Genomic DNA, 19,820 nt, shown 5'->3' on the forward strand with positions numbered 1-19,820 from the left:
TTCAATTTGACCAAACGTTTTGAAATGAAAATGTTTTGTTTGGTGAAATGAATACACCTGTAGTAAGTTAACAACTGACAGAAACCAAATGTAAACAGAAACATAGGAAATTGGACGAATAGATTCCTCTTGCCATTGCACTATATTTGACATACTCTGGGTAAATAGCATTTATTTTTTGTGGAACTCGTGACTTGACTTTTAAATTGACTCGACCATTGATGGCTGGAGCTAAGCTTGGACTCTGACACAACTTGGGCTTAGTTATAATGTTCTCATTGCTGGACTTGGACTGGAGCAGAGGAACTTGAACAGGTCTCAGTAATGAGTGACTCACCTACACCTCTAACCCTAGACATTTAAATGGTTTAGACGTCCTAACAGCTGAGCTGCCATTCTGGGTGGAAGTTTAGAGCCTTCTGGAAGTCCACCAGCACTTCTCCTGTTCTGTCTTTGTTGATTACAAAGAGGAAGGGTGGGTCCTCGGAATGCAATGTGGGAGAGAGTAGGGAGCAAAGGAGGAACAGGAGAGAGACAAGTGAGGTTGCCTAGCGATTAAGGGGCCTTTGATAGTAAATTCTGCAGTGAAACCGGTCAAGCCAAGTTGTAGTTTGTGATTGGTCTAACACCTTTCCAACATGAAGACACTTTATCACTGGTTAATTGCTTTTTCAGCATGGCTCCAAGCTTGTGTTTTGCAGATCAAATGCCCTACCAAACTTTTCTTCGTCTTCCTGAAGTAGGATCTACACCTGTTCCTCGTTGGTTTAGTGTAGAGACCTGTGTGGGTTTCTGTTTCATTCATCATGGCTCACTATTGCTGCATGACGCAAATATATCTGATGGGACACAATTATTTTCACATACCTTGATGTGACCCTGACAATGTTGTAGTGTACACCCGAATCTTTGACCACTGTGCCGTCTCAATCTGTAGTTTCAAGCCAGGTGATTAATAACATTAGAGGTGTATCAACGTAGACTGTCAGAGGCTGCATAATTATTTTGAGTAGTCTTTGAAAAGGTCTGATTTCAGATGTTACCTGGAAATAACCCAGGACTCTGCTATATTAGCCTCAAAGGAAAACTGCTTTCATTCATGGGGTGCAAGGACAGAGAAGAGTTTTGACTGGGCAGATCAGGATCTGCCCTCTTGCAGGGGCGGGACAACCAAGAGCCCAGAAGTGGAAGAACAAAGAGCCTTTGTATGTATGTAAGGTTTGAGAATTGCCTGATGAAACGGGAGGGAAGCTCCACCACTTTCTGCTCTGTTAGCAAGCCCAATGGAATCTCATGGCTATTCTTTTTTAGCTTAATCTGGAATGGTGATGTGACAGTGAGAAAAGGAAGGGCATAACAAAACATGTTGCTGGTTCACCAAAAAGTTTGTTTTGCAAATTAGTGCTTTTATCAATGGAGTTTTAAAACTGTAATATGAGTTGTCAACTGGAGTGTGATAGTACTTCCTGAATTCATTAGAATTCTAATGGAATTGACCACAACTATGGTGTTATTACAGAACTAAGAAAGGGAGTGGCCAGCTCAGTTGCCCTATTTGATTAAGACTTGAGTACAGACGTTCTTTATCCAAAAATAATTCTGCAGCAACATGAAATTTGAATTATTTATATTGAATTATTTGGTTTATTATAATACATGTACATTGTTGCAGGGATTTATTTTATTTTTCTTGAAAGAAAACCAAGTTTGACATTTTAGAAGAGTTTGCAGCCTAAAATACACGTCATTCTATAATTTTAATTTTTTTTAACCAAGTCACATTGGGTTACTCTATATGCCCCCTTTGATTCCTCACAGATTGGACTGATTCTTTTTCAGTTCCCTTGTACCCAGCTGAATAGATGGAATATGTTAACTGGTTCCCCTGGTTTAAAGTTTGTGGTCTGTAGGGCAGTGAATGAGAAATGTATCAGTATTTCTTCATGAAAAAAGAGTTGTAGGTCTCAGTTGATCTCCTGAGAAATTAAATCAGAAATAAAATGTTTCAGCATTGCAGGTAAGAGAGTAATGAAATTAAATCCTTATATCTGGACTGGTTATGTATCCAAATGAAAACCCTATATCTGGACTGGTTATTTATCCAAATGAAAACCCTATATTTTGACTGGTTATGTATCCAAATGAAAACCCTATATCTGAACTGGTTATGTATCCAAATGAAAACCCTATCTCTGGACTGGTTATGTATCCAAATGAAAACCCTATATCTGCACAGGCTAGGTATCCATGTAAACCCTATATATTTACTAGTTGTGTATCCAAATTTAAACCCAATATTTGTACTGGTTATGTATCAAAAATAAAACCTTATATTTGTACTTGTAATATACACTCACCTAAAGGATTATTAGGAACACCTGTTCAATTTCTCATTAATGCAATCATCTAATCAACCGATCACATGGCAGTTGCTTCAATGCATTTAGGGGTGTGGTCCTGGTCAATACAATCTCCTGAACTCCAAACTGAATGTCAGAATGGGAAAGAAAGGTGATTTAAGCCATTTTGAGCGTGGCATGGTTGTTGGTGCCAGACGAGTATTTCACAATCTGCTCAGTTACTGAAATAACCACTCGTTACAACCGAGGTATGCAGCAAAGCATTTGTGAAGCCACAACACGCACAACCTTGAGGCGGATGGGCTACAACAGCACCCACCGGGTCCCACTCATCTCCACTACAAATAGGAAAAAGAGGCTACAATTTGCACGAGCTCACCAAAATTGGACAGTTGAAGACTGGAAGAATGTTGCCTGGTCTGATGAGTCTCGATTTCTGTTAAGACATTCAGATGGTAGAGTCAGAATTTGGCGTAAACAGAATGAGAACATGGATCCATCATGCCTTGTTACCACTGTGCAGGCTGGTGGTGGTGGTGTAATGGTGTGGGGGATGTTTTCTTGGCACACTTTAGGCCCCTTAGTGCCAATTGGGCATCGTTTAAATGCCACGGCCTACCTGAGCATTGTTTCTGACCATGTCCATCCCTTTAAGACCACCATGTACCCATCCTCTGATGGCTACTTCCAGCAGGATAATACACCATGTCACAAAGCTCGAATAATTTCAAACTGATTTCTTGAACATGACTATGAGTTCACTGTACTGAAATGGCCCCCACAGTCACCAGATCTCAACCCAATAGAGCATCTTTGGGATGTGGTGGAACGGGAGCTTCGTGCCCTGGATGTGCATCCCACAAATCTCCATCAACTGCAAGATGCTATCCTATCAATATGGGCCAACATTTCTAAAGAATGCTTTCAGCACCTTGTTGAATCAATGCCACGTAGAATTAAGGCTGTTCTGAAGGCGAAAGGGGGTCAAACACAGTATTAGTATGGTGTTCCTAATAATCCTTTAGGTGAGTGTAGTATAATTTAAATTAAAGCCCATATCTGTACTGGTTCTGCATCCTAATTAAAAAAGAAATTATCTGCTAGTTATGTATCCCAATTAAAATCCTATATCTCTACTGATTATGTATCCAAGAGGTAAAGTACAGATGGGACATGGGTCACCTTGGGAACCAGCAGCAGCCCCAAATACACTCACTAACAATATGACTGAATGTGTTGTTTGAATATTTAGAAAGATGGAAGATTAAAAGCCAAATTCAACCTTCAAAGAATGTCAATTATTTACATGTGACTAATGTGGAATCATTGCTTTGCATACCATCGAGACAGATCTGGTTAGTTACAGTAGGCTGGATATTAGGAAAGGATATTATCATGAAAGAGCCATTGTTTACAAGGGATGATATACACAGGCACATAAGGAGACAGAACCACAGAGGGGGTGAGACAAACACTGAAAACAACTTCAAATCAAACAGCAGCCGGAAGACACCATGCAGTGGAGCATCTCTCTCTGCTTTTTAATGGGCCTAGTACTATTAGCCCTGGTCGCTAGCGACAGAAAGGTAAATGTAGCCAGGAATGGCGTGCCCACTCAATCTTCAAATTATGTTGATTCTAATACCAATATCCGAATAAATGCTTCCTTGGCCATTGATGGTAACAGAGACACAGATGCCACCAACATATCCTGGAGCCAACCTAATGAAAATTACCAGCCCTGGTGGAGAGTGGACCTTCTGGAAGTATACCAAGTTACAACTGTCAACATCACCAACAGAATGGGATGTTCTCAGAGGTTAAACGGTTCTGAGATCCACATTGGTAACTCGCTGGAGAACAACGGCACCAACAACCCCAGATGTGCAAATATAACCGAGATCCCAGAAGGACAGACAGCCAGCTTTGAATGTTTTGAGATGGAGGGACGTTATGTTATTATCGACATCCCTAACAGGGCTGAATATCTCACTCTGTGTGAGGTGGAGGTGTATGGCAGTCTAGCAGGAAACTGTTCATCCACAACAAGCCTCCCTTATGAGTATCAATTTGTGGACAAAAATATGACCTGGACTGAAGCACAGAGTTACTGCAGAAATAACTACACTGACCTGGCCACCATAGACAACACAGAGGACATGTACAGACTGATGAAGTCTGTAAACGGAGGATTTACAAATGGAGCCTGGATAGGACTGAAGGAGGGGGAGCGGATGGGAACCTGGCAGTGGTCAGACCAGAGCAACTGTTCATTCAGAAACTGGAACATTGGACAACCAGATAATCAAGGAGGGGATCAGACCTGTGTTGTGACCTGGATGAACGTTACAGGGCCTTGGGATGATATGAAATGCAATGCGACCGGGATGAGTGTTACATGGCGATGGGATGACAGGAACTGTGATGAAAAACGACCTTTCTTCTGCTACCATGGTGAGTAACCCACTTCTCCTTTATTTTAACAATGCCCATTTTTTTCTGGTTGACTAAAACAAAAATGATTTCTGTGACCAAAGTCTTGACTGAGGTTAATGGACAGGGGCTTTTTTGGAAATAGTTTGTCTGTGCAATCATCTCTTTTGCTATCAAATAGATTGACACAACAATCATAAAACTCTCTTATTGTTACATTACAGCCTTTTTATTATCCAACTGTTTAGTCAGTACTGGGTGAATAAGTAAAAACTAACAGATTATCTGGGAAATATATATTCAGATGGTTGTCCCTGCTGTGTTGTGCTCGCATTTGATCATCAGCTGATAGGATGCCTGCTACGAAGGTACACCACAAATTTAAAAGGAGGCAACTGGAGAATTAGTAGGATAGCAGTTGAACGTTTGTAGGGATCCTGTAATCTACTAAATTGACTATACTATAATCTAATTTTAATTTATTTTACCATAAAAAATATTATATAAGCTATATTTAAGAATATTAGTTATTTATTACGTTTACAGAATATTTCAATTATTAAGAAATGTACACAATACTTTGGTTAGCTAGCTAGCACACATTCAACATTCACCAACATGAGAAAATATCGCTATATTTAAAAATAACATTATAACGAACACCACTAAAATTTATGGGAAGCTAGCGAGTTAAAGCGCGATATCGTGTGACGTTTTCACGCCACTGTTGTAGGACGACTCAACTTTGGTATGACAGGATAATGCCCTTTGGGCTGAGATTGTCTGTGTGATGGAGAAGCACTGTCAGTAGCATTCTGAAAGGAAGGTTCTGCTATATATGAACCCAGGGCCATTTTTCAGATGATCTAGCATAATCCTGGACAGTAGAGACATTTTTTTTTTATTAAAACTTTGAGTTTTTTCGATTTTTTTTAAAGAAGATATATGATATATTTGGTTTTCCAAAACGGGAAGGCCAGGGTATATGATATCTCCGTATGTTATCCGAAAAACAATTAATGCCAAAACGGGCATTGTTTCAATGGTTATCGCTGGGTTTTTTTTTAATGGAAAATGAATAAGCAGCTGCACGCAATCTGTCTGTGAGGAGGCTGTATCCATAACCGGCTTTGTTCACAAAACTGTATCTCAAGCTAGTTGGTATAAACTACTAGTTCAAACAAAAATGGCAACGAAGTTCTATTAGCTGCTAGTAAACCGACGTAAATCCGTCAGCAAGGAGGATTTATCCAGCAACCTGCTTTGTTTACAAAACTGTAGCTCACTTTAGGTGGGATTTATTACTACCTACTGCCATCGAGAACCTTGACTTGTCCGTGGATGAGGCTGAATCGGCTTGAGCGTGTGCAACAGATGGCACTGACTTTCAAACTCTTATTAAACGGGCAGTTTTGGAAACCTCCCCAAAGAAACTTGAAGAGGCAGAGGCTGGAGGAACCAAACAGACAACTCTCTATTCTGTAAGTAGGCATTTGGCTAATTTGGCATAATAGCTATTTGGCTAATTCTGTCTTTAGTCCCGTTCTACAGGAATAGTATGGGTGGGTACTGAAATTACATTAGCGTCATGCTGGCAACATTAGAGATTCCGTAGCAACAATAAGACTTCCGGTTTTCGGATTTTGCCTTCAAAATAGAAGTCCGCGGAAAAACGCGATTTTAATAATATTAAATGTATCTATTTTGAAACTTTGCTTAGTGTATATTGTAAAAATGTACTCTAGGAAATGTTCAGGAGACTCTATAGAATAATTATATGCAAAGAAATCAAGGGGCACTATGTATTTGCAATTGTTGCTGGTGTTTTACTCTGCCCACCCCATTGGCCACAATGCAACTCAATGGATATGAAATACATATTGGGCTATAAAAAAAAACTATTCTACACGCCACAGTGAATGTATTGTAGGAAATGTTCAGGAGACGCTATAGAATGATTATATGCAAAAAAATCAAGGGGCACTTTGTATTTGCAATTGTTGCTTGTGTTTTACTCCGCCCACCCCATTGGCCACAATGCAACTCAATGGATATGAAATACATATCGGGCTATAAAAAAATATATATTCTACACGCCGCGGTGAATGTATTTTAGGAAATGTTCAGGAGACTGTATAGAATGATTATATGCAAAGAAATCAAGGGGCACTCTGTATTTGCAATTGTTGCTGGTGTTTTACTCCGCCCACCCCATTGGCCACAATGCAACTCAATGGATATGAAATACATATTGGGCTATAAAAAAAAAACTATTGTACACGCCGCGGTGAATGTATTGTAGGAAATGTCAAGGAAGGTGGATAGAGTAATTATATGCAAAGAAATCAAGGGGCACTCTGTATTTGCAATTGTTGCTGGTGTTTTACTCCGCCCACCCCATTGGCCACAATGCAACTCAATGCATATAATCATTCTATAGAGTCTCCTGAACATTTCCTACAATACATTCACCGCGGCGTGTAGAATCGTTTTTTTTTTTTATAGGCCAATATGTATTTCATATCCATTGAGTTGCATTGTGGCCAATGGGGTAGGCGGAGTAAAACACCAGCAACAATTGCAAATACAGAGTGCCCCTTGATTTATTTGCATATAATCATTCTATAGAGTCTCCTGAAGATTTCCTACAATACATTCACTGCGGCGTATAGAATAGTTTTTTCTGTATGAGTCAATATGTATTTCATATCCATTAAGTTACGTTGTGGAAAAAGAGGCTGTGGAAATATTGTGTTGCTAGATGTAGCACACTGTTCCCCATGATTAGACAGGTTTGTCTTACTCTACACATTCTCCTGGACATTTCCTACACTGCTTTCTCTGTGGAATATTCAATAGTTTATTAGTTATGAGGCAATATGTATTCCAAATTCTGTCATTGGCATTGTCTGAATTTTACCCTTGGAACGTGTTTTAACACCCACTAACACCCACTTTTTATCGAAATTACTCTTAAATATGATCATATTTGAATTGTTGTCAATGTTTTGAGAGGTACATGTTCTCAAACAATTAATAAACTCAATTTATCTCAGTTTTTAAGTAATTCGTTGGTCTCTTTTATTTTGAAAAATTCCAGATTTTCGTGACCCGGAAGTGTTTCTTTAATGTTGCTCACAAGACGCAGATACTAATTACATTTCGCAAGTTTGTACATTTAGATACGTGTTTGCAAGCTTATCTTCGCAAGTTTGTGCATTTAGTTCGTGCTAGCAAGTTTGACAAACTTTGTACAATGAAGATTGAAAACATTTTACAAACTTGCAATTCTGTAACCAAACATTTGTATGAATTCAACTTGAACAGCAAGCATATAATTTACCAGAAAAAATGTCTTGCTGTGAGGTTAAAATGCATGGGTGGATCATTCTTTGCACGTTCTCTGAATTTTGACATGTTTTCGACGCGGAGAAGTTCGGTATTTCGAGTTTCGTAAGTGACAATTCATTCCACAATCAAGAGGGGGTGGTATCTTGACCAGTCAGTTACATTTGCATTTCTACAACCAATACCACTGATTGGATAAGTCCATCAATCTATTGGAAATACCCTATATCCAGAAGACGATTATTTCTATGCAATTGTGGAAAGTTTAATGGGGTACACTTCACTTCTGTAAGCTGTTATTGAGCAAAATAAATAAATGTTAGAAAATACATATCATGTCATGTATTTTGCTAAAATATTTACCTTGTTGTGTCTTATTCATGCACGCACGCTCAACGGATATTGCCTGAGCAAACATCCATTGACAAAAATTGTGTACAAGAACATAGCAAATCTTGTGAACAATACACAATTCACTTGTTGACCGTGAGAAATTATTTCAATTTTCTTTTATTTTAGCTAACGTTTTAACTTCAATGTTGTGAAGTAATTTTGACATTCATCCACCAGGTAGCGTTGGCTCATGTTAGCACTGCCCTCGAATATGTGTAGTGCTCTTTTGTGCTTGTACAAAAACATTTTGGTAATAGATGGGCGGTTCCACTTTCCAAGTAAATTGAAAGTCAACGAAGGAAAATGGAGAGTTATTTATCTGGAAGTGAAAAAAATATAATAATAATAATAACCACTTTAATTGATAACATATGCCCTGCCATGCCCTCTAAAGATTCTTTATGACAAAATATACCCTGTTGTTTTTGTCTTATCAGTTCCATCAACGTCCACCTCCAGTGAGACAGCAGCACCTGCCCATCATCAAGATGACATGTCACCCCCTTCCTCAAGCAGCAGTATCACCACCACTACAAAAGGTTTGACCACATCACAAGACCCTGCACAATGGCCAAAAAGTAGCATACAAGAGTCTATCACATGGGAATAATAAAAAACGCAACCTTTTAAAAAAACGACTAGAAAATAAATAATGTGTATGAAATTGCTCTGATTGGCTGGTCATTCAGAACAGGCCCGGCTTCAGATTCAAATTACTGAAGGGGGCGTTTTTTATAAATGTGGGGGCATATCTAATTCATATACCGTTTGCAGTGTTTATGGGGAAACAAAACTGGGGGGGGGGGGGGGGGCACAGATTAAATCTGGAGTGGTAATACCCCCCCATGGAGCTGGGCCTGATTCAGAACCTTATGGAGCGTGAGAAGAATGATTTTCTCTCCTGCAAAAGCCAGCTCTGCAGGTGCTCCCTCCTCAGCCAATGACAACAGTGCTCCCTCCTCAGCCAATGACAATAGTGCTCCCTCCTCAGCCGATGACAACAGTGCTCCCTCCTCAGCCAATGACAACAGTGCTCCCTCCTCAGCCAATGACAACAGTGCTCCCTCCTCAGCCAATGACAACAGTGCTCCCTCCTCAGCCAATGACAACAGTGCTCCCTCCTCAGCCAATGACAACAGTGCTCCCTCCTCAGCCAATGACAACGGTGCTCCTTCCTCAGCCAATGACAACGGTGCTCCTTCCTCAGCCAATGACAACGGTGCTCCCTCCTCAGCCAATGACAACGGTGCTCCCTCCTCAGCCAATGACAACAGTGCTCCCTCCTCAGCCAATGACAACAGTGCTCCCTCCTCAGCCAATGACAACAGTGCTCCTTCCTCAGCCAATGACAATAGTGCTCCCTCCTCAGCCAATGACAACAGTGGTAAGTACTTATACAGTACAACAGTATATCAATACATGTATTTTTGCTTTAAATCAATTTAAATGGGGTGTTTTGGCAGTGCTCCCTCTTTAACTGGCTTAGTAGCTAGCTATCGTTTTCTAGCTTGACTTAAGCGTTGACAATTTCTTGAGTTTTGGAAATAGTAGCTATAGCACATTTGGAAAATGCAGTGTCCTAGGCCTTAATGAACAGTGTCCTAGGTCATAATGAACAGTGTCCTAGGCCTTAATGAACAGTGTCCTAGGCCATATAGGCTTATTAACCTATCCTATGCAATTCTGTCAATGAACCACTTTTCCCACTACTGGGTCTTATTATTATTGCAGTTTATAGATACCAGCAACTGTGTTGAATGACCTGGTTAATCTTGGCTCTGTAGTGGGATGGGAGGTGTTACTAGGAACTCAGAACATGCTGTAAAAACACATTGGTGGTTTACATACAGTACAGTACTATGGGACTAAGTTAACCCTGAACCAACGATAGCTCGAGACGCCACCTTCCAACGCAGCATGCGCCACATTTCTGAACGAGTCCCGTGGGGAAGACAACTGTGTCAAACCGTATCACGTTTCTGTGCAGTTGTCAATCCTGCTCAGTTCCTCTTGAACAGAACATGCCGTGTACGCTATAGAAATTCTTATGCCAACTAGCTGAACTGTTGATATAGTAAACAAAGAAATGCTGTGTTACAATATCACAAATTCGTCTTCCCCAGATAAGGTGATTCTGATTACTGAGAAAAAAACGTGGACAGACGCCCTGAACTACTGCAGGGAGAACCATGATGACCTGGTCTCCGTTCTCTCTGAAGAGGTCCAGAAGGGGGTGGAGTTCATGGCCAAGAAGGCCTCTACTCCACATGTGTGGCTGGGTCTGCGCTACACCTGCACCTTAAACATCTGGTTCTGGGTCAGTGGGGAACCCATCTGCTACAGTAAATGGTCTCCAGGAAACGGGACCTGCATAGAAGACTGTGGGAGAACCAGAGTGGGGAGAACCGGGGCAGTAGAGACAGATGGTCCTCATCACTGGGTCAGTCTGCCTGACATCGAGCAGCTCAACTTCATCTGCAGCTCTAAAAGGAAATAAAATAACTTATGACTTATAAGCAGAGAATAATCATTGGGGTTGATTTCATGACATGTATTTAATTAAAAAGAAAAAGAACCGTAACAATAATAATCTAGAGGGGTCAGAGTCAGAAAACAGAGTCTGTTGTTAGGCTGGGGATGCGATGAAGAAGGTGTATGAATTTTTTTTTTTCAGCTAATGTAACAGTGGTCACGATGCCAAAGGACAGCTGTCAAGGTGCAAAGGCGGTCGATTTCCCTGCTTCAACCGCGCCATCAATAATGAGATTTCCATAGTTTCATTCTCCCCATCCTGCCTCCATCTCCTGCTCCCTCCCTCCCTACTCTCCTCCCTCCCTCCATCCCCTCTCCTCCCTCCCTCCCTCCCTCCATCCCCTCTCCTCCCTCCATCTCCTCTCTCACAAGCTCAGCCACTCATCAATCGTTATCGCTTGGCTCCAGCAGCAGTTTGGGCAAACCTAAAGTGTCAGCTAGACACAACCATTTGAAAGCAGGAAGTCTGGGCTGCGAGATGGCATTGGTTGTTTTTGCCTGTGACTTTCACTTGTGCTTTGATATCAGATTTAAGCAATGGACGCCTGCACACAGGTTTTACAAATACATTGGGAAAACTACAATCACATCCAATGGACGAAAGACAACATTAATATTAGAAAACACTTTTTGTTATTTTGGTAATATAATAGACAAAATAACAAAATAAAAAAATAAACAACATTTAGAGACATGGAAACGTAACTTAGTATATTTTTTGAGTATGATCTTGTTATCTTATGAGAAGTACATCTCTTATGAATAAATAAAATTTGCAGTAGGCATTATGGCACAAGGGGGTGTGGTTTATGGTCAGTTTACCACAACTAAGTGCTGTTCTAAAACCTGTCTTCAAACAGACTAAATCTCCCTTGTCGACACACAACCCCCTCACAAAACAGACCACATTTACGCTAAAAGCCACTGAACTGCTTTCACATAGAAGCATAGATTCACTTTTGAAATTGGCAGCAGTGTATATTGCATTTCTTCTGGTATTTCATGCTATAGTCGTCTAAATAATGTGTCCAAAACTATTACTGTTGTTACAAATTGGCCAACTGATTGGTTCACCTGTAATTATTCTGACTGACTTTAGGGTCCTCATGAAATTGTAGTCAATACAAATCCAAGGATGAGTTTGTAACATTGTAAGACTTTGTAACATTGTAAGACTTTGTTACATTGTAAGACTTTGTAAAATTGTAAGACTTTGTAACATTGTAAGAACAAACCCCTTAAAGGGATGGTCCAGACACATTTGAAATCTGCTCCTGGAGGGCCAAAACAGACCTTGTTTTCATGGACACTCTCTAATCAGGGTTTGAGAGATTGCACTTAACAATCTGGTAGAAACACAAAACAGGACAGCAGTTGAAGAGACCTTTCGGAGAATATACATTGACATTCAGTATGATGTCCACAATAAATGGGCTTGTCTCCACCAGGGGGCAGTGTTGATCTTGTGACATGATGTAGTAGCTGTTCTCTCCAGACCAGACTGGTTTATACAACAAAGCAAGTTTTATGATTCACGTCATACAAAGACTATTTACTGTTTAACGGATGCCCCACCTCTTCCCATAACAAAACATATATCCTAAAAGTTGTAAAATAAAATTTCCAGGAAGCATAGAGTTATACACAACATTTGGACATTTTATGGCCTAAACCTGGCAAATTATCTGCATCTTTTTGAAAGATTAGCATTACAATCTTAAGCAATATTTCCACTATTTGACATTTTATTGATTTTAGTAATTGAAAGCATCTACAAAACAGGACTTTTTCTAATATTTTGTTATCAGTGATTGTGGGATTCTCAGATTAAGACTTCCTGTTGTGATATTTTAGCTATGTATTCTTTATGTATCACATCATTCTCTGGAACAAAAGGTTGGTTGTGGTTTTTCTGTATGACGCCCACAAGCCAATCTATTCATAGAAAGGTAAGAAAAGAGCATTGTTGCACGATGAGTATCGAGGGTAAGTGGGATTTATTTTTGGGGGGGGGGGTGTGTGTATAAAATAGGCTCTGCAAAACATAAATCTAAAAAGACATTGGTTTTGGGGAAACTTACATACCTCTTAAATCTCCATATCAATTTGCTAAATGACCTATGGTCAATTAATCTAAGAACAACCCATGTGTGTAATTAACGGTATGAGCGTTGATTTCGAAAGGAAGTCCAGAAAGTCCTAGGCAGGGAGCTCCAATTGTACACACTGTACACGATACCTTGTGAAATACCCTGTAACATGGACGATAAAGCTATTTACTGACAACAAGTCAGTGGTCCCAAAGAATAAAAGGTGTGTATGGAATGTAAAATTAAGTGGTCCAGTTGCTAATAAATATGGGTTTTGGTCAGATGGACTCCCATGCTATTGTGTCTTGCTAAATAATACTGATGTCAAAAAGAGGGATTTATATGGTGTGTGGGGTAGAGAATTTCTTTCTGGCATTGACACTGTTGTAAACCCGACTGAATAATGTTTTTTTCTGTTCAGTATCTAAATAAATAATTGCATGTCTCTCAATTATAAAGGAGATAGAACTTGAGAGTATGGTTTCAACAAATGCTATTTAATTTTGTACCTTATATTTAAAATATTATGTAAGACATGCAAGTGCAGTGCTTGAGTTGGAATGAGAGATCCAAAGAGCTTTCAGTTGTCTGCCACAAATTTAAGATCATAGAACCCTGAAACATTAGTTTTTCCTTTGTGTGTTTGTTTTGGTCTTATTTAGATTTTCACTCATTATCCTTTTCTGGGAAAACACTATGTGGTAGGCCTCTTCTAGAGTATATTTATTAGTTGCCATTCAATATCAATTCCAGTTAAATAGAATAAAGAATGAATACATCTATTACAGACCAAGTGTGCCTTTTTGTTATTTCTTGATTCACTTGCATTTATTGATGATTTGACAGCAGTATAATCTATTATGAAGTATACAGAAACATCTGCTCAAAGCTAAACAAGTGCCTCAAACCCCATGGGACTACACCTTGCAGCGTGACAATGACCACAAACATACTGCAGAAGCAACCAAAGAGTTCCTCAGGGCCAAAATGTGTAATGTTCATGACTGGCCAAGTCAATCACCTGACCTGGACCCAGTTGAGCATGCCTTTTACTTGCTCAAAACAAGACTGAAGGCAAAAACGCTGCGAATATCAACAGGAAATGAAAATGGCTGATGTAGAAGCTCTTCTAGGGCAGATTTTTTTGTTGCAAGTCAACTTTTTGTAGACACCTTTCTGGAACCGATTATTCAACACCACCATTATTTTAGTAGTCAACAATTTCTTTGCCATTCTTCTTTGCCACACATTTTAAAAAGGGAATGTAACAAATAGGGGGCTCGTCTGGGACAGTCCTTCTTAGTAGTATAGCCCAGTACTCTTCGAAACACTGATCAAAGAAGAACATAAATTAGAAGTGAGTTTTATAGAAATATTTATTGCAGGTTTAGGGGGAAGGTATGTATGTACATGCGTTTACAACAGAACACAGTATAAATTTACAATATAAATATACCCATATGGATGCAACGGTTTGTTACGAAGCATTATACCTACGATACAACAGTGGTACAAGTTCACTCAACAGTTCGTAACAGTCTGACCGAACAGGGTTTGCAAAGAACAGTGAGACTTCGGGCCCAAATATGTTTTTATTGTCATGCAGAGGCAGTGAAGCATTAGTATTACTAGATACAACATCATCGCAGAATTCATTAGCTGGGTCTTAAAAATGGAAGAAAACAAAATGAAACAGAGTATGTCACATACAAAATGTTGTGAATAATGAATGGGACCCCGTATGTCTTTTTCAACATTTACCAGAAGCACTGTGAAGTAGACAGAATCCACAACGATGAAAGGTTACAGTGGCTATGTAAATGAAGGGTGACTTAATAATGACGACAAATCTGCATGTTTTTTCATGCAATTCCAGTGATGGTACACACGAACATACAAACATTCATGCAAGAAAGCATACAAACGCCATACACGCACGCATACACACACATACGTGTGGGAGCCATGGCAACTCGTGCTAGATTTTGTTTTTGATGAACATGGCAATGCATTTGGAAAGCAGGCAAAAGTATTTTTCTAAACTTTAAATATAACTAAATCTGAATCTGCAGGAAAATATGTGCATGATAAAAATGTTATGCCATCTCGTTGGGTGTCTGCAATTTTGCCATAGTTCGAATTTTCAATTATGCAATATGGCGGCATATCTTAACTGTCCATCAAACACTGTAAAAGTGAAACCAAAATGGGTCCCGTTTAGGATTAAGGATGGGATGTAAACAGACACAAATGGACTTTTAAGGTATTGATTTCAAATGGTAAAGCTACGAGTTCAGGTTTATAAAAAAATTAAAATGAATAAAGGAATGCGTGCACAGCTGTAAAAATATACAGACCACTTTCGACTTTGCTTCCTTACCCTTTGGTTCATGAGCCCTGTAAAATGATGTTGCGTACACAAATTTAAAATGTAAATATTTTGATGCTTGGGAGAAAGGAGCAAACAAAATGTGTCAAAATGTGTCAATCATTAACCCCGGATGTACATATTCATGTAAGGTAGGGTCAACATCCCAAAAAGTGGGAAACCAATAGTTTTAAGGATTAAAATACTGCTACAATATATTTATGCAGTGATCTATTTTAAATAAATGCACATGTAAACATTAAAGCTTGTTGTTGTGGCTTTATGGTTTAAGTTGCATTTTAAGTGTAATGAACATTGAATATAATAGGCAACATAAACTACTACACTTTCACTCCCAAATGTTTTGGAAGAGAGTTGACGAATGGACATAATCTTTTCGTTTTTTGATGTGCTTTGCCACATTCTACAACAATAAAAAAAAAACTAAATAAATAAATAAAATAGTAACAATATGAAGCATGTTTGACAGAAAGGAGACCAAATAAAGGTGAGATACCTTTTCCTCAAGGTACACTGTATATCCTCATGTACTGCAGGTATTCTGCATCTATGAACCCATGTCTCTTAATAAAAAATTTTAATTCATATCTTTTGCACAATCCATGAGGTCCAAAATTATGGCTTACATTACCTGTGCACTGAGCTTCAAAACGAATATTATGCAATTTACACACTGACCACTACATCACAAAAAAACAGCAAAGACAATAAAGACAAAATGGCGACAGTATGATCAAAAAGGTTTTTACATAAATAGGCCAGTTCACCAGATACGTTCCTGGATAAACCAGTCTCACATAGAATGTTGACAGGAATCAGGTCAGTGTCACTCACAACAGATAGTACATATTTAATGTGTTGACGAGTGTTGACAAAACCTGCAAAAAACACAAACAGCAAATGTACAAGCGAATAGTGCTGACTTAAGATTTCTCTACTTTGAGGATAAAGTGACTTTGAGTTGCATAATTCCACAACTAACAACACAACTTTGTTATTGAATTAATACTTTTTTTGGAATGATTTAACAAACAGTAGTGTCATGTTTTTATTAACAAAATTACTTTGACACCACGGGTTTGTTCAGAGCAAAAGGTTTTCCGCACATTTCTTTTCTACCTCTTTTATCTATAACTGTTTTCAGCGCTTTTGTGTCATAAATACAAAACATTTACAGTCTATCATGTAAACTATCATGCGCTTTTCTCTAAACCATTGTCTTCAAAATCCCAAGGGCAAACATCAACCTTTTTGGCAGTGCTCACTGGTTGTTTGTAATTAGTACTCAAGTGGTTTTCTTTTGCAGGAGAAGTCTTTGTATGTACTAGGCTAGTGGGTGTGTCCTCTACCTCCAATGGGCACGACTCTGCCCTCTTGTTCTCTGATGCCTCTGGGTATCTTGTCGAGCTCCTCCGTCTCCCGGACGTCGGCACGGCAACCGGGCAGCCCTCCGAGGACTGGCTGACACGGCGTTTTTCCAAGGGGCGGCTTGCGGAGCTCCGCCTCTCCTTGCTCTTTGAACCGTGTGGTTTCTCTTCCTCCCTGTTCCTTCCACCTTTCTCCCTCTCACTCCTCTCCCCTTTATCTTTAGAGGAGCAGGAGCCTTTTCGTTTCCGCTTGGAGTGAGACGTAGGGCTGGAACAGGTCCCCTGGACGGGGGAAGGCAGGGGTGGGGCTTCACTGTAGTCCCAGGGACAGATGTCCACCATCAGGGTGGGCGGCTGCAGCAGACTGCCCGTGGATTTCGAGTGGTCCGAATGGAGGACCTTGGGCTTGCCATCGGTGGGGGTGACGCTCTTCTTACGTCGGATTCTCTCGGGGGAAATGGAGTCTGAATCGCCGCCCAACACCGGCAGTTCCTCAAAGGCCCAAGGGCCACCCTCCGGTTTGAGCGTGAGCGAGGATCTCGGAGACCTGGGCCTCCTTGTTTCCTTGGCCTCGTCTTGTTCGCCCCCCGCGTCCCTGGAACGGCGTCGGCCCACGGGCGATTCCCCTGCGGCTCTCTGCGGCTTTGGCTGGGTGCGACAGCCCTTGGGGTTGCTCGTGCCGCCACCCCCGTGGACCGTGGTGGTCTCTCCCGGAGCGATGGACACGTGCTTCTGGGCTTTACCCTCTGAGGGGGTTGTGGCGTCCTCCACGTCCCATGGGCACACCTCGGAGAGGTCATACAGGTTTCTGCCTGGTTCTGTATTGATGGACGGCTGGCTGCCGCTCACCTGCTGCTTCATGATGCCCATCTTGCCCATGGGCGTCTTAGAGTACTCCACAGACTGGCTGATGATCATCTTAGGGTAGCACTCCATCTCGTCCGCCTCCTCCACCTCAGACAGCATCCTCCCGTCGTGGCCTTTGGGTGCCTTCTTGCTGGTATCCTCTGTGGTTTGATTCTTGCTGTTGAGTCCGGGCATCTTCTCTTTGGCACTGGTGATGACACTCAGTGACTTTTGCATGATGGAGGTCCTCAAGTGGACAGGCTTTTTTTCCACCGGGAAGTTGTGCGCACTGGCTGACTTGCAGACCAAGGGTACTGACTCTGTGGATTCGACCTTCGGGGTGGGCTCAGGTGACTTCTTCACCTGCCTCCTCATGAGGGATCCCAGCAAGGAACCCTCACCAGCTGGCATTTTGTCCCCGCCCGCGCCCCCTCCACCAGCAGTCTCCTCCCCTTGGTCAGAGACGTGGTCGTAGCTGTGCGACTTCTTCAGAGCCAGGACCTTGTTCTTCAGAGAGTCCTCCCTGGGCTTGTGACCCGAGTGGGATGGGTCAAAGGGGTTCCGTCGGAGGGTGCTGCGGTTGCTGCCATGCTCGCTGCCATCGCGGTCCTCCCGGCTCCCGTGACTCCCGTGGCGGTGCATGCTGTCTGGGATCTCAGTGATGCGTCTCATGAGGGAACGGCCCAGACCCTTCTTGGAGCTCCGCTTCTTCTGCAGGTGAGGGTTGTTGGCCAGCATCTTCTTGTGCTTGTACACCTCCAGCTGGGCATAGAGCTTCTTGAGCTCATCCTGCAATTGTGTCACAGAGTGGGATTGGATGAGAGAGAGAGAAGGAAGTGGAGGCCACAAAACAATATTGATTGATCACCAAAGTCTTTGTTTTGGCAAATGTGTGCATCATCTGTACTGTTTTCTAAACAGTTTTACCAGGGTTGGGATCAATTCCATTTCAATTCCAGAGAATGCAGGAAGTAAACCAAATTCCAATTCCGATTATTTCTATTTTAAAAGTGTTGGAGAAGTAGAACTTGTAAGTGAGAGTGCTTCTTGAATTGCCAGAAATGTAAAAGGAACCGAGCCCAACCCAACCCGGGTTTTATGGAACAAGAACAGAAGGGCCAGGAACTGAGCCCAACCCAACCCGGGTTTTATGGAACAAGAACAGAAGGGGACCCAGCTCACTCGTATGTCTTCGGGGTCCAGGCTGTGCTCGCTCCAGGCTGAGGTAATGCTGCTGTTGAGATATGACCCAGACCGGCCCATGTCCAGCTCCTCCTCATAGACTTCAGTGGCAATGTCATCCCTTGCTTGAGTTCCTGTGGACAGAAACTGACATGGCGGATGGGGGGCAGATGGTGTGAAGGCAGTGTTGAGACATCAATTGAAATGTTATTGTGCGTTTTTTCACAGTACACATCTTGTGACAGTAAAAGGTTGCCAACAGGCAAAATATATGTTCCTAATTGTTTTGTATTTCTGAACCACTTAATTTCAGAACTGATGTATTCAGAAAGTATTCAGACCCTTCAGTTTCTCCACATGTTCTTACCTTTCAGTCTTATTCCATTCCAAAATGGTTTAAATAGACCCCTTCCACATTACTCTCCACAAAATACCCCATAATGACCAAGCTAAAACAGGTTTGGATAATTGTTTGCACATTCGTGAAATCACACATTTACATACGTATTCAGAGCCCTTGACACAGCAGTTTGTTGAGGCACCTTTGGCAGCGTCTACAGGCTTGAGTCTTCTCGGGTGTGAGGCTACCAGGGATTAGGATGGCATGACCACCACCTGGTCTCCTCCAGACACGGTACTTGGCATTCAGGCCAAAATGTTCAATCTCGTTTTCATCAGCCCATAAAATCTTGTTTCTCACAGTATGAGAATCTATAAGTTGCCTTTTGGCAAACTCCATGCAGGCTGTCACAGGCCTTTTACTGAGTTGCTTCCATCTGACCACACCACCATCAAGGCCTGATTTGTGGAGCGCTGCAGAGTTGGTTGTCCTTCTGAAAGGTTCTTGCATCTCCAATCAGGAACTGGAACTCTGTCAGAT

General features: G+C 41.2%; 2 protein-coding genes across 2 annotated transcripts in view; one reads left to right on the top strand and one right to left on the bottom strand.

The window, feature by feature from the left end:
- Positions 1-4,162: 4,162 nt before the first annotated feature.
- Positions 4,163-11,372, top strand: LOC105024990 (macrophage mannose receptor 1). The gene is made up of 4 exons (XM_013132016.4): positions 4,163-4,814; positions 8,972-9,073; positions 9,472-9,918; positions 10,658-11,372. The coding sequence occupies exons 1-4, from the start codon at positions 4,163-4,165 to the stop codon at positions 11,029-11,031; spliced, it is 1,575 nt and encodes a 524-aa protein (XP_012987470.2). The 3' UTR covers positions 11,032-11,372.
- Positions 11,373-14,514: 3,142 nt separating this feature from the next.
- The window catches only part of gpr158b (G protein-coupled receptor 158b), a 68,493-nt gene continuing 63,187 nt past the window's right edge, over positions 14,515-19,820 (bottom strand). Inside the window, exons 10-11 of the mRNA XM_010895348.4 lie at positions 18,941-19,087; positions 14,515-18,547 (exon numbers count right to left, since the gene is read on the bottom strand). Of these exons, the coding sequence (XP_010893650.2) occupies positions 16,739-18,547; positions 18,941-19,087 (1,956 nt within the window). The 3' untranslated portion in view covers positions 14,515-16,738. The remainder of the gene's footprint in view (positions 18,548-18,940; positions 19,088-19,820) is intronic.

The sequence above is a fragment of the Esox lucius genome, chromosome 3 (assembly GCF_011004845.1).
Source record: "Esox lucius isolate fEsoLuc1 chromosome 3, fEsoLuc1.pri, whole genome shotgun sequence".
In the NCBI taxonomy this organism is placed as follows: domain Eukaryota; kingdom Metazoa; phylum Chordata; class Actinopteri; order Esociformes; family Esocidae; genus Esox; species Esox lucius.

What these genes read in the sequence shown, in the direction of transcription:
- LOC105024990 (XM_013132016.4), top strand. Translation starts at nt 4,163, where the DNA reads ATGGGATGTTCTCAGAGGTTAAACGGTTCTGAGATCCACATTGGTAAC. An exon ending in ACCTTTCTTCTGCTACCATG is followed by an intron (nt 4,815 to 8,971) that starts GTGAGTAACCCA and finishes TTGTCTTATCAG; the next exon opens with TTCCATCAACGTCCACCTCC. An exon ending in TATCACCACCACTACAAAAG is followed by an intron (nt 9,074 to 9,471) that starts GTTTGACCACAT and finishes CTCCCTCCTCAG; the next exon opens with CCAATGACAACAGTGCTCCC.